This window comes from Odocoileus virginianus, chromosome 6 (genome assembly GCF_023699985.2).
Source record: "Odocoileus virginianus isolate 20LAN1187 ecotype Illinois chromosome 6, Ovbor_1.2, whole genome shotgun sequence".
NCBI classification, from domain to species: domain Eukaryota; kingdom Metazoa; phylum Chordata; class Mammalia; order Artiodactyla; family Cervidae; genus Odocoileus; species Odocoileus virginianus.
In genome coordinates this window covers 14,913,546-14,927,522 of record NC_069679.1, presented here as the reverse complement: position 1 = coordinate 14,927,522, position 13,977 = coordinate 14,913,546, and the positions used below count along the sequence as shown (strand labels likewise).

At 44.9% G+C, this 13,977-nt stretch overlaps 1 protein-coding gene across 5 annotated transcripts; it reads right to left on the bottom strand.

Moving 5' to 3' along the window:
* Positions 1–4,041: 4,041 nt before the first annotated feature.
* HAUS4 (HAUS augmin like complex subunit 4) lies at positions 4,042–13,045 on the bottom strand. Of its 5 annotated transcripts, none has more exons than XM_020909552.2 (10): positions 12,866–13,045; positions 11,160–11,236; positions 8,523–8,665; positions 8,300–8,431; positions 7,825–7,959; positions 6,478–6,574; positions 5,459–5,604; positions 5,063–5,193; positions 4,654–4,722; positions 4,042–4,512 (listed from the first exon to the last, which is right to left on the bottom strand). In XM_020909552.2, the coding sequence occupies exons 2-10, from the start codon at positions 11,212–11,214 to the stop codon at positions 4,329–4,331; spliced, it is 1,092 nt and encodes a 363-aa protein (XP_020765211.1). In that variant the 5' UTR covers positions 11,215–11,236; positions 12,866–13,045; the 3' UTR covers positions 4,042–4,328. The 5 variants fall into 5 exon arrangements, with proteins under 5 accessions (XP_020765211.1, XP_020765205.1, XP_020765196.1 ...); XM_020909546.2 differs by lacking the exon at positions 12,866–13,045 and adding an exon at positions 12,472–12,858; XM_020909537.2 differs by lacking the exon at positions 12,866–13,045 and adding an exon at positions 12,683–12,858.
* Positions 13,046–13,977: the final 932 nt, after the last annotated feature.

Here is a 13,977-nt window from a genome sequence, read left to right as displayed (position 1 = left end):
AAATATCAATAACCTCAGATATGCAGATGACACCACCCTTACGGCAGAAAGTGAAGAAGAACTAAAGAGCTTCTTGGTGAAAGTGAAAGAGGAGAGTGAGAAAGTTGGCTTAAAGCTCAACATTCAGAAAACTAAGATCATGGCATCTGGTCCCATCACTTCATGGCAAATAGATTGGGAAACAGTGGAAACAGTGGCTGACTTTATCTTTTGAGGCTCCAAAATCACTGCAGGTGGTGATTGCAGCCATGAAATTAAAAGATGCTTAATCCTTGGAAGGAAAGTTGTGACCAACCTAGACAGCATATTAAAAAGGAGAGACATTACTTTGCCAACAAAGGTCCATCTAGTCAAGGCTATGGTTTTTCCAGTAGTCATGTATGGATGTAAGAGTTGGACTATAAAGAAAGCTGAGTGCTGAAGAATTGGTGCTTTCAAACTGTGGTGTTGGAGAAGACTCTTCAGAGTCCCTTGGACTGCAAGGAGAACCAACCAGTCCATCCTAAAGGAGATCAGGCCTGGGTGTTCATTGGAAGGACTGATGTTGAAGCTGAAACTCCAATACTTTGGCCACCTGATGCGAAGAGCTGACTCATTGGAAAAGACCCTGATGCTGGGAAAGATTGAGGGCAGGAGGAGAAGGGGACGACAGAGGATGAGATGGTTGGATGGCATCACCGACGCAATGGACATGAGTTTGGGTAGGCTCCGGGAGTTGGTGATGGGCAGGGCGGCCTGGCGTGCTGCAGTTCATGGGGTCTCAAAGAGCTGGACACAACCGAGCGACTGAACTGAACTGAATATTCAAATGTTATGTATGAATCTTTCTTAGAACCTAGACCAAGAAAAAAAAACTAGAGAAATATGAATATGACCTGAATAATAACTATTATGAAATTATTGATTTTTCCCTAGTTTTTGGCTGCAGTGCTCAAGATCTTAATTCCCAAACTAGGGATCGAACCCAAGCCCCCTATAGTGGAAGTGCAGCATCTTAACCACTGGACCACTATTTTATTAGTTATACAGGGAGTGCCCTTATGTTTAGGAGTTGCTTGGTTAAGTGTTTACAGAATGAAATGTCAGAATGTCTGCAACTATTATAAAATGACTCAGGAAAAAAAAAAGTCTACATAACTCTATCTATAAAGAGAGAGTGGGCTTGCCTGGTAGCTCAGTTGATAAAGAATCCTGCCTAAATGCAGTTGACCCAGGTTCAATCCCTGGGTGGGGAAGATCCCCTGGAGAAGGAACCCACAACCTACTCCAGCACTCTTGCCTGGAGAATTCCATGGACAGAGGAGCCTGGTGGGCTACAGTCCATGGGGTTGCAAAAAGTCGGACACAACTTAGCAACTAAACCGCTGTAAAAAGAGAGGAGGGAGGAGACAAAAGAGAGAGAAAGAAAAGCAAAATGGTAGTCATTGTTGAATATAGGTTAAGAGTATCCTGGTACCATGAAAAGATGCTCAATATTGCTAATTATTAGTGAAATACAAATCAAAACTACAATGAGGTATAATCTCACATGGTCAGAATGGCCATCATCAAAAAATCTACAAACAATAAATGCTGGAGAGGATGTGGAGAAAAGGGAACCTTCTTGTGCTATTGGTAGGAATGTAGATTGATACCAGCCACTGTGGAGAAGAGTATGGAAATTCCTTTAAAACTAAGAATAGAGTTACCATATGATCCATCAATCCCATTCCTGTGCATATATCTGGAAAAGATGAAAACTCTAATTAAAAAAGATACACGTGGGACTTCCTTGGTGGTCCAGTAGCTAAGACTCCACAGTCCCAATGCAGGGGGCCTGGGTTCGATCCCTGGTCAGGGAACTAGATCCCATGTGCTGCAACTAAGAATTTGAGAGCCGCAACTAAGATTCAGTGCAGTCAAATAAATTTCAAAAAAAAAGAAAAGATACATGTACCCCAATGTTCATAGGAGCTCTATTTACAATAGCCAACATGTAGAAGCAACGTAAATGTCTATCAACAGATGAATGAATAAAGATGTGACACATATACATATAAATATTACTCAGCCATAAAAAAAAGAACAAAAAATGACACTTGTAGCAACATGGATGGACCTAGAGATTATTATGCTAAGTGAAGTAAGTTGGAAAGAGAAAGACAAATATCTTGATATCACTTATTTGTGAAATCTAAAACAGTGATCCAAATGAATTTATTTACAAAACAGAGACAGACTCAAAGATGTAGAAGACAGTCATATGGTTATCAAAGGGAAAGGGGGGGAGATAAATTAGGAGTTTGGGATTAACAGATACACACTACTATGTGTGTAAAATAGATTAAAAAAACAAGAACCAACTGTATAGAACAGGAAGGCTGGATCACTTTTTGCTGTACACTTGAAACTAACACAACATTGTAAATCAACTATAACTTAAAAATTGAAGAAAGAAACTTCCTTGGTGGTCCAGGTAAGACCCTGCGTTTCTAATGGAGGGGGCACAGGTTCAAACTAAGATCCCACATTCCACGTGGAGCAACCAAAAAATAAAAACATTTTAAAAGTTTAAAAATTGAAGAATAAAGAGTATCCTGGTGCTTATCATACTATTCTTTTAACTTTTCTGTAGGTTTGAAAACATTTCCCTGAAACAGGTTAAAAATTATACATATAACTAAGCAATATGGACTGTTTTAGTTTTTACATTAATCTACATTGGGCTGACCCCACAAGCCTGCAGACCTCATAGTAGCCCAGCCTTGAAACCAAAGAAAGAGCCCGGAGACAGTGACAGAGACATCAGTGACTTCTTGGACAGGGAATTTTACACATCCACAGCCAAGGGTGCTAGAGAGACAGCCGCCACCCTTGCAATGGCAGAGGGCAGGCCGGACATGGCAGCAGTCCTCACTACTTGGGGGAGGAGGAGGTTACCATTTATAGGGGGAATTAAGTCAGGCTGGCTCATCAGTTACCAGGGAAACCAGTAGCTGGGCCACATCCCTCCCAGCCCCTCAGGTTAACAACCTTAGAAAGACAGATGTTTTTCTTAAATAAGCAAGGAGGCGGAGCCCTTCTGATCTACGGGGTGAGCAGGTTCATGTGAGTCAGATGCAGGTGCAGCAGGGACTGGTCAAGCAGGGAAGGTTCAGAAAGCAAGAGAACAGCTATCTTGAATGGCCTGACCATACAATCTAATTGCTTGTTCATTTTGTGTGGGCCAGCATTTATAGATAAATGGAAGTAAGCACAATTTACAGAAAAACTTAAAGCTGAATCAATGACCTTAATTTTCCCTATGATCAATCCAAAACCATCATTATATGATCTTAGCAAAAGAGCATCTTGAGACAGTCTCCCCGGAAAGTGGTTTGAGAAGCTGAGTAGGGCCTTCTAAATGAGGATGGTCTTGGGCTTCTGCTTGTAGTAACCCCCAACCTCGTCATTTTTTAAAGCTGACATCTTTATTTCCTGTTGAGATTTTTTTTGAAGTGGGTTCCCCCACCAGGGATTGAACCCACCCCCCTTAGAGTGGAAGCATGGAGTCTTAACCACTGGACCACCAGGGAGGTCCCCTGTAGTCCCCACCAGTCAGGACCCTGCCTTTTTCTAAGCTAAAGAGACCAGGGAACTTGGTTCCTCAGGGTATTCTCCCACCCTTTGCTCTCAGAGAAAGAGGTAACCCTCACACCACATCAGAGGGAAGCGAGAACACAAATGCCTTGTGTGTCCCTTCCTGTAACCTAGCTGGGTGCCCAGCAGCTTTATCATACCTGCCCCACTTACAGCCACAGTGACAGAATAGTTTCCTATCCATTTGAGCATCTAGTACTAGTCTGGAGACTAATTCTTCAAGAGCAAGCCCAGTTTTAGTCCACTTCTGCTGTCTAAGAACGAAGCCTCTAAAACCCCACATGCCAGGCTGGCCCTTTTACCCTTCACCCTTCCAGTAAGCATTATGGAGCCATCTCTGCATGCACTCAACTCTCCCTCCTTATCCATATAGACTTTGATGTTCTTATGCTATCTTTGTCCAAACGAAAATGATTAAAGTCCTAAGGTATAACATCATCACTTTATTTAGGAGATAATCAAATAGGATACAGGGCTGACACAAATCACTGTACATAAAATGATACAAATCGGTTACATTTTCTAGAAGAGACTCAGACATAGTAAACAAGGAAGAAAAACCAGAAAGGTGCCTAAAGGACTATAGTGTTTTGGACAAGTGTCCCCACACGCCCTTGAGTGAAGGTGGCCTCTGGTGGAGGTGGTCCTTTCAGCAGGAAGACAAGGAGATGGTCCCTCTGCAAGGTCAAGCCTCCCGGCTCCACCCACCCTCAGCGGCAGGCCTTGTTGAACTCCTGGAGGGTCCAGCGCTTGTTCTCAGCTGCCTGCTTGAGTTGGGTGTACTCTTTCACCAGCTTGTCAAACTCCTCCCCGAGGACCTCATAGGTGTTCAGGACCTGTCGGGACTTCTCCATATCCTGCTCTTGTAGGCGAATGGCCCCCTCCAAACGGTCCCTAAGAACCCAGGCACAGGAGATACAATATAAGGATCTGGCTCCTCAGAAAGTACACAAAAATGGTAAGGCACAAAAATGAATGAGTCTGGAGGGTGTGGGGTGTGTGGAAGAGCTGTATCAGGCTTTTGGGAGTTCTCACCTAATGAGACGATGAACTTCCACTTTTTCAGCGGTGTAAGTGTCAGACAAAATCTTTAGCTCTTCCATCCTGACCAGGGGAGGAAAGAAGTGTCAATCTGAGGATCCTGGACAGCAGCAGACTTAGGACCTGCCCATGGTCAACATATGGGTTGAGTAGTGACAAGCAAAGTCATTTCAAATTCCTGAGCAATTTAGCTCACAGCAAAGCACCGATTTCGGAAGGTTTAAAATGAAAGACCCAAGAATGTTGACAGCTTTAGGGTAATTCAGAGGCTAACAGTGCGATGTGACATTTACTGTACCCCCACAGGGTGTCAGGCACGGCAGGGAAGAAACTGCTGAGGGGGAGGGTTGGAGGGCTGGGGTGTGAGATGGAGTCTCTCAGAGCCACAGGGGTCACAGCTCACCGCAGCTTAAGGATCATGGCGCTGCACTTGATCTCCAGGTACTGGGCATTGATGCGGTCCAGCTCGGACTGAGTCTTCAGCCGGTGCTCCTGAAGAAGCCTCTGCAGCAAGGCCAGGCAGCGCAGTAGCACCTAAGCCCCCAGGAGGCAGGAGGAAGACGGCAGCCACAAAAGAGAGCAGAAAAGAAGGCAGATCAGAAATCCCTGACTTAGGAATTCCCTAATAGTCCAGTGATTAAGACTCTGTGCTCCCACTGCAGGGGGCACGGGTTCGATGCCTGGTCGAGGAAGATCCATATGCCACTCGGCATGACCAAAAAAAATCCCTGGCTTCCCTCAAGGGGCCCCTGGGGTCAGGGTAAAAGAGAAGGGAGGCCACCCCACTGCCCTGACAGACCTGGGAGTAGGTGGCACTCTTCTTCTCCAGCAGCACCATCTGCTCCTTCTGCTGGCTCTTGGCAGCCTGGCACTGCTGCTGCTCACCTGCCAGAACCTCGGCGAGGTTCCACACCTTTGCTGCTTTCAGGGTTTCACTGTCCAAATCTGGGCAAAGAAACGAGTGCTGGATGAGAAAACCCTAACTGCTCCTGTCTTTTGAAAGCCATGTCTCAGTACCCCTCTCCTACATCCAGCCCTACAGATTCTGTCTTCCTTACAGGTTTTCTTCTGATGGCCTGATAAAAACAACCCAGTTCTCATAATTAAGTTCTCTCCATTTGCCTGCAATGCAGGAGACAGGGGTTCAATCCTTGGGTCAAGAAGATCCCCTGGATAAGGGTATTCTTGCCTGAAGAATTCCATGGACAGAGGAGCCTGGCGGTCACAAAGAGCCCCACACAACTGAGTGACTTCACTTTCATTCTTACTCTGAATTCCAGATGTGGCCCTTGATACTTAAATCACAGAAATAAAGACAAAACAAGAGGCTTCCCTGGTGGCTCAGTGGTAAAGAATCTGCCTGCCAATACAGGAGATGTGGGTTCCATCCCTGGGTGGGGAAGGTCCCCTGGAGAAGGAAATGGCAACCCACTCCAGTATCCTTGCCTGGGAAGTGGACAGAGAAGCCTGGTGGGCAACAGTCCTTGGGGTTGCAGAGTCGGACACGACTTAGCACCTAAACAACAAAGGCAAGGTGGACACCTATTAGCCTGAACTTTCCTCCCTATTTCACTGTGATTCTCTTGAGAAGAACTCATCCTTCCCTGTAGCAAGAGGACACCGCCACTCCACACCTGGCCAAATGAAGGGAATCCACACAAAATTCCTCACTCTTATTCTACCAGCAAGAGAACAAAAAAGTAAGCATTTCCAATGCTTCCCAGCTTCTGTCCCAAATCTAAAATTCAACATTGTTCTCAAAAGAGCAGACCAGGAACCCTGAAGGCCAGCCATGAACAGGACACAGCCGGCATGCACCTGAACTGGGGTTGTGGTAGCAGAGCAGAGTGAAGCATTTCTTCTTGAGCTGCTCCTCCACTTCCAGGGGGAGCCGGGCTCTCATCCACACAAAGTCCTGCAGCCACAGAAGAGAAGAGGGAGATGCAGACAGACAGCTGGAATCATCACGATGAATACGTGATGATAACAATCTCAATGATAACCAAAAAAAATGCATCGAGAATCATCAGGGAGATTTAATTTTAAGTCACCAGGGAGATTAATGTTAGCAAAGACCACAATGGCTGTCAAGATCCCATGCTGATGAAAATGTGGGGACCTAGGACATAGGAAGCGCCTCTCTGCAGTTTGGCAATATGTACCAGTGTGTTCTGTGTGTGTGGCCTGTGACCTGGCGGTCCCACTTTAAGCACTAACACTTGGGAAATAATCATACAAAGACACATATGAACTAGTATGTTCCTATCATTGTGGTTTCCACCAGCAAAAATGTGGAGACAACCTTAAATTAATATTCATTAATAAGGGTAAGCAAATTATGCTACATCTATACAATGAAATCCATCTGTGATTAAAACTGGTGATATATAATAAGGACACTGAGCACTAACTCTATGCCTGGATACTGTGCAGAGAGTGCTTTAGGAAGGGGAGAGGAATAAATTAGGATCTTGGGATTATCATATACATACTACTATATATAAAATACATTACCAACAAGGACCTACTTATGGCCCAGGGAATTCCAGTATTTTATAATAACCCTTAAGGGAAAAGACTCTGAGAAAGAATTGATATAAGGCTTAACTGAATCACTTTTCTACACACCTGAAACTAACACAACATTATAAATCAACTATATTTCAATTACAAAAAAAGAAGAGTGCCTTAGAAGGTATCATCTTGTTTACAGTAATTTGAAAATAATCATATACTTGAAAAAAAGTTCAAAATATATTTCAATAGTAATTTCAAAAGTAATTTGAAAATAATCATATACTTGAAAAAAAAAGTCCAAAACATACTGAGTGAAAATAGATTGTATTCTATACATGCACAGGATGTGTAATACCATTTATTGGGTTGGCCAAAAAGTTCATTCGGGTTTTGAAAAACCCGAATGAACTTTTTGGCTAACCCAGTATGTCAAGTTGTATATAATAATACTGCATTTATTTCTAGATTTAGTATTTCAGCTCTTACTTTCTTCCTTGTAATGTTTTTCTTTCTTATTTACTTAAATTCTACCACCACGAACAAGTGTCATTCTCACAGAAAGTTTAACCATGAGATGTTTCAGTACATGGGAGAATTTAAGCCATTTCCCTTCTTTGGTCCCAATATCTGTACCCCCCCAACCCCAACCTCTGAGGGTGGCATGAGCTCCAGAAGGTCCGCCTTCTCCAGCCGTAGCAGTGGAGGCACCTCCCTCTCCTGGCTGGGACCTAAGAGCCGTGTCAGCTCGGTCACGAGTAGCCGCTGTTCAAGGGTCTCATGAAACTGGGAGAGAGAATAAAAAGCAAAAAGAAGTTACTATAAGACTTTTCCCATTCCACCTCCTCCATCCCCATGAGCAGTTCTTCACATATCTTCAAAGTCCCCAAACATGTCATCCCCTTTAGATAACTTTCTAGCTGCCAGTGCTTTCTCCTGTCAGTCTTTCTTTTCAAAACCCTGACAACACACTCACCTCTTTCCCCATAACTACAGTCCCTGTCTTTCTTGATACCCATGACTCAAAACTCCTATTTCCCCCATATCATAGAATCAAAGGAAGCCATAGCTGTCCTCGTCATTCCTACAGCTGGTACCAGCGCTTACTTCATGTTTCCTGCCTCACCTTTCTGTCCTCAGAAGTTAAATCTGTATCTTGTGCCTTCACATAGTAGTCCACAAGTAGCTCTTGAATGACTCTCTGTAAAATCTCAGACCTTAACCATGTTGTCTTATGCAGTCGAACGTCCTTCCACGCCTAGAAAACCGAAAAGATCCCAGGTGGGAGCCCCTCTCTCTCAGAAGATTTTTTCCTTCCTCCCAGTCAGCCCTCCTCCCAGCCCCTTTACCCGGGCCTGCTCCTTTGCCAGCGTGAGGCTTAAACCACTCTCGTCCATGTGTTGTGAGAGACTCAGCAGCAGTTGGCTGAAGTGTGGGTTCTGTAATAGGTCCTCTTCGCTCAGGTTACAAGGAGGAAGCTGTTTGCTGCACACTTAATGTGACGTCCCCCATAGGGATCAAAAAACAAAGATAATAGTATGGATTCAATTTATGTAATTGAGCATAAGATATGGGAAGGTAAGGGTCAGTAGCTCAGTTATGTCCATGTTCAGTGGACATACTCAGGCTCAGTCATGAGGATTCTTTGCAACCTCATGGACTATAACCCGCCAGGCTCCTGTCCATGGAATTTCCCAAGCAAGAATACTGGCGTGGGTTACCATTGCCTACTCCAGGGTATTCTCCCAAACCCGAGTTTGAAGCAGCATCTCCCGAGGCTTCTGCATTGGCAGGCAGATTCTTTACCACTGAGCCACCTGGGAAGTCCCCATAATTGAGCATAACTCTCAGCTTAATACTCACTTCCAAAAAACCCTTAGGTTTTTGGTAGGGAAGTTTTCTAAATCAAATGAAATTTAAAAAAAAAATAGGGAATTCACTGGTGGTTCAATGGTTAGAACTTCATACTTTCACTGCCAAGGGCCTGGGGTTCAATCCCTGGTCAAGGAACTAAGATCCCTCAAGCCTTGTGGCACAAGTAAAGAATTTAAAAATCCACAAATAAACTAAAGGCTGTTCTCAAAGTAACAAACACTTTATATTATATACAAGGACGTTAATCAAGAATTAGAGAATGAGCCTTAAAAAAAGCTAAGATCCTAGAAAATGGAAATACAGTTGGAAAATATTAGGCAAAAAGAATCAAGAATAATAGACTCTTTGGTAGGACTCACCACAGTACCTAAAATGCCTCATTCACACATAATAACTAGAGTTTTGGGGGACAGAAAAAAAACAACATGTGTACAGTTCCAACTTTGGATGTGATCTCTGGTTGCATAAGCAAGACTGAGAGAGGGTATATTCTTAAGAGTAAATCAAAAATTTAACTAACCAAATTCTCCTTATTGTAAATAGACTGAGTACCCCAGGCGGATGCAGAACAGTACATGCATGAGAAAAAGTGCAAGCCAGGTTGTTGTTCAGTTACTAAGTCATGTCTCTTTATGACTCCATGGACTGCAGCACGCCAGGCTCCTCTGTCCTCCACTATCTCCCAGAGTTTGCTCAAATTCATGTCCATTGAATCAGTGATGCTATCTAACCATCTCATTCTCTGCCACCCCATGATCCTTTTGCCTTCAATCTTTCCCAGCATCAGGGTCTTTTCCTTTGAGTCAGCTCTTCACATCAGGTGGCCAAAGTACTGGAGCTTCAGCAACAGTCCTTCCGGTGAATATTCAGGGTTGATTTCCTTTAGGATTGATTGGTTTGATCTCCATGCAGTCCAAGGGATTCTCAAGAGTCTTCTCCAGCCCCACCATTTGAAAGCATCAGTTCGTTGGCTCTCAGGCTTCTTTATGGTCCAACTCTCACATCTATACATGACTGGACAAACCATAGCTTTGACTAGATGGACCTTTGTCAGCAAAATGATGTCTTTACTTTTTAATATGTTGTCTAAGTTTATCATAGCCAGATTCCATATGTTCAAGGGGCTTTTTTTTCCATCTGTTTTCCCACATGCTTTCTACTAGGGCCTTCTATTTTACTTTCACATACCAAACACATTTTAATTCTTTGGACCATCATACCAAAGCCCTTTTATAAAATTAAAAGTCTCTTTTTTCCTCCCAAAGCATTAAAAAATCAATATGGAAATGATCAAAATATAGAAGATTTCTGTTTTCAAAGGACTCAAGATAGAGAAAACATCTGAAATAGGCAAAGAATTCAAATATGGAAGGATTCTGAGATTTTAGAGGATAAGATATGAGAAAATTAAAGACACAGCTTTCAAAAGTTCACTGGCCAACCTTGTCATCAGGATATGCTTGCTAACACAGCATGGGAACATCTTGAAATTTTAGTCTATTGCACTAGCAGGTACTGAACAGGCATTTGTATAATCTGTCTTTCCATAAGAGAATATTTAAGAATCTTCAAGGATTCTAGTTTCCCTAGAAACTTAGGCTTCTGTGAGAGAAACCATACTGGTGAACATTATAAATCCTTTTTATTTTTTGGCCTCACCTTGAGACATCTTAGTTCCCCAACCAGGGGTTGAACACGGGCCACAGCAGTGAAAGTGCCAAGTCCTAACCACTGAACCACCAAGGAATCTTCCCTTTTTATTATAGAAGACAATACCCTAGAAAACACCATTTGGGGACTTCCCTGGTGGTCCAATGGTTAAGAATTTGCCTGCCAATGCAGTGGCCATGGGTTCAATCCCTGGTCTGGGAAGATACCACATGCCGCAGGGCAGCTAAGCCATGTGCCACAACTACTGAAGCCTGCATGCCCTAGAGCCTGTGTTCTACAACAAGAGAAGTTACCGCAATGAGATCCTTGCACCCTAACTAGGGAAAGACCACATGCAGCAATGAAGCCCCAGCACAGCCAAAATTAATTAATTAATTACTTAAAAAAAAAAAGACCACTCTGGATAATTCTCCAAACCTCTTGCAAATGGCTGCCTTTACCTTGTTGTAGTACTTCCATCCCTTCTCCAGGTGAGCAGAAATCCCCGGATGCCATGTGGTGATTCTTATCTGTCCAACTGAGTAAAAGAAAGCAAAAAGATAAATAAACTGGCTTGGCTGCCCCAGAGAGACAACTACCTTGGGTTCAAATTTCTGTTGTCTACAAGCTGGGGAGGAGGAACACCTCTTACAGGGAGGGACTATATCACACATCCTGGGTCCTGTCTGAAAAGAAGCCTCCTTGGGAAAGAAAACTTTCCAATTCACTAAACAGAAGGATGCCCCCCTGCCCCCCTACCATTATGTCTAAGGTTAAAATTTGAGTCGCTGCTTTCTAGTTATGAGTGAACTGGGGAAGGGGAGGGGGGAGAAATCAGTGTTGTTTTTTTTTTCCTCCAAATAACTCAGCTATCAAATTCCACAAGAGTTACTTGTGCTTCTTTAACTTGTCCTTTCATCTGAGATCTGTTGGTAGTTTTTGATCATTAACTCTAGAAACATCCTTCAGGAGTGACACATCATTCCACACTTGAACGAAAACAACTGGTTTTCACATAACAGCATTAGGAAAGAGCACCTGGAGGAAAGAGCATGACAGGAAGACTGACAGGGAGGTCAGTGCGAGGAGAGGAACGCAAAGGTGTGTTCATGTGGCTGAGGCCTGGACACGTGAGCCCTCAGTGGCTTGTCAGAATGCCAGCAACACAGAGAGGAGGTAAAGATGGGCACAGTTTGGACTCTGGAGACAAAACTTTCCCCTTGACATTATTCCCCTCTTTTTTTTGCTCCAACCCTCCTCTCTGTAAGGTATCAAACTCTTAAAGAACAGACATAGGTTATTATGATTTAACACTTCATATTCACAGTACATTTTGGTTTACTTCCTGGTTTTATGAGTAACATCAAAGTAACTACTCATTTGTTTTGTAACATGGTCTAGAGGGGGACGCAGCTGAGGAGTCAGAATACTTAGACTTAATTTGCAGCTTAGCCCAGTAGCTTCTGTGTGAATTTAAGGGAAATGCTTTTTTGTGCCCAACTTTTTCCCACCTGCAAAACTGAGATAACGACTCCTCCCTTGGATGAGACATTAAGAATTAATAACACAATCAACTTGTCAAGAAAAGCCACTACTTAGTTAAGCTCAGTGTTTGAGCGATTCTGTTTATCAAGGATCTAAGCCTGTAAATAAATTCTGCAGGCGCAAACTTCGCTCACGGAAATGAGGACCAACCCAAATTTCAAAAAGTCAGCTGTTCTTCCCTCCCTAGGGGAACTGCCCACTTGGGGTTTTTAGGGTGCTTTTCTTTACCCTTTTAAAGTGTTACAGGGCGTGAACGGTGGCGGCAATCAGGCTCGATTCTCCACCCTCTGCACTCAGACGTGTTAAAAGCGCTGCTACAAGGACCCAAGCATTTAAATGTTCTGACTCAGGCGTCTTTTAAATTCTTAGAGCTGTCTTTACACGCTGCACTGAACGTTAAATTGATTTTACAGGTATTTTCACAAGATGTGACCCTTACAGGGCCCGAGATGAATCAAAATGCGGAGCGGGCTCTCCGGCGCCTACTTTCCTTCCGTCTGGGTAGCCAAGGATTCCCAAGGGCGAGGGCGGTCTCGGCGGTCGGAGACCGGGGACTGGCCGGCTTGACTCTCCCAGCGCTCCTCCTCCCCGCAGCGCCGCCCGCCGACCCTCCGGAGCAAACCTGCAGAGCAAGGGGCAGCTGAAGCTCCCGAGGCAGTGCCGAGGGGGCTGAGGCGGGCAGGTGGGCCGGCGGTGGCCGCAACACTGGACCGCCGCCCGCGCCCGGGCTCCGAAACCTCTCGATCCTGCCCGGCGCTGGAGCTGCGGGAAGCTAGGCCTGGGCAGACAGCGCGGGAGGTCGGGGGAGGGGAACCGGCCCCAAACGCCCAGGAGGCCGCGTGGGAGGGAGGGGCGGCGCCACGCTCGAGGCGGGAACGGCAGGCTCCGCCTCCAGCTGGGCGCGCGCCCTTCGTCCTCCAACGGCCAGAGGACTGGGTGTGTGTAGTCAGGACTGGGAAAGGGAGTCATCGTAGGCCGACTTCTTTGCCCTTTGTCCTAGGCACCTCCCCCACGTTGAGGGAAAATGTTGAGAAGATGGTAATAATTGCCAGCTTTTACTGAGGGCCCACAATGAGTCAGACTACGCTAAATGTTTTACTTGCCTTGCCTTGCCCTGCCCCGTTTAGTTCTTGTGTGCTACGAGGAAGTCACTATCATACCCATTTTACAGAGGGGGAAAACTGAGGCGCAAAGAGGCTAACTGGCTTATTCAAGGTTGCTGATTGCAGGGTAAGCCTGAGCTCGGGGACCTCTGAACTGTCCCAGACATGCCGCCCATCTGCAAGCCTCCTTGCTCAGGCGCTGCCAGCCCTGTCTCTTCAGTGGGCTTCTGCAGTTTTCCTCCCGCAGGTTCCTCCTCTGCTCTCTTCTTTACTTCTCATCCTTCATCAAAACCTCGGTCTTCTTTTTTTAAACTACACGGACATTTACTGTTTGCTTAACCGGAAATCTGGAGCTGGGGGGTCCTAAGACTTCTTAGGCTTCCCTGGTGCCTCAGTTGGCAGAGAATCTACCTGCAACGCAGAAGACCTGGGTTTGATCCCTGGAGAAGGGAATGGCAACCCACTCCTACTTGCCTAGGAAACCCCCTTAACAGAGGAGCCTGGCAGGCTACAGTCAGTCTATGGGGGTCACAAAGAGTCCATCACAACCGAGTGACTAACACATTCACTTTTCAAGACTTTTTAGTAGCTCCCTGATCTCAAGATTGTTTGCAGTTCTCTTTGCAATCCC

Coding starts and splice junctions, on each gene's coding strand:
- HAUS4 (XM_020909552.2), bottom strand. CDS start 11,214: ATGGCATCCGGGGATTTCTGCTCACCTGGAGAAGGGATGGAAGTACTA. Junction 7,960..8,299: donor TAACTTCTGAGGACAGAAAG/GTGAGGCAGGAA, acceptor TCTCTCTCCCAG/TTTCATGAGACCCTTGAACA. Junction 4,723..5,062: donor GCCATGATCCTTAAGCTGCG/GTGAGCTGTGAC, acceptor TCCCCTGGTCAG/GATGGAAGAGCTAAAGATTT.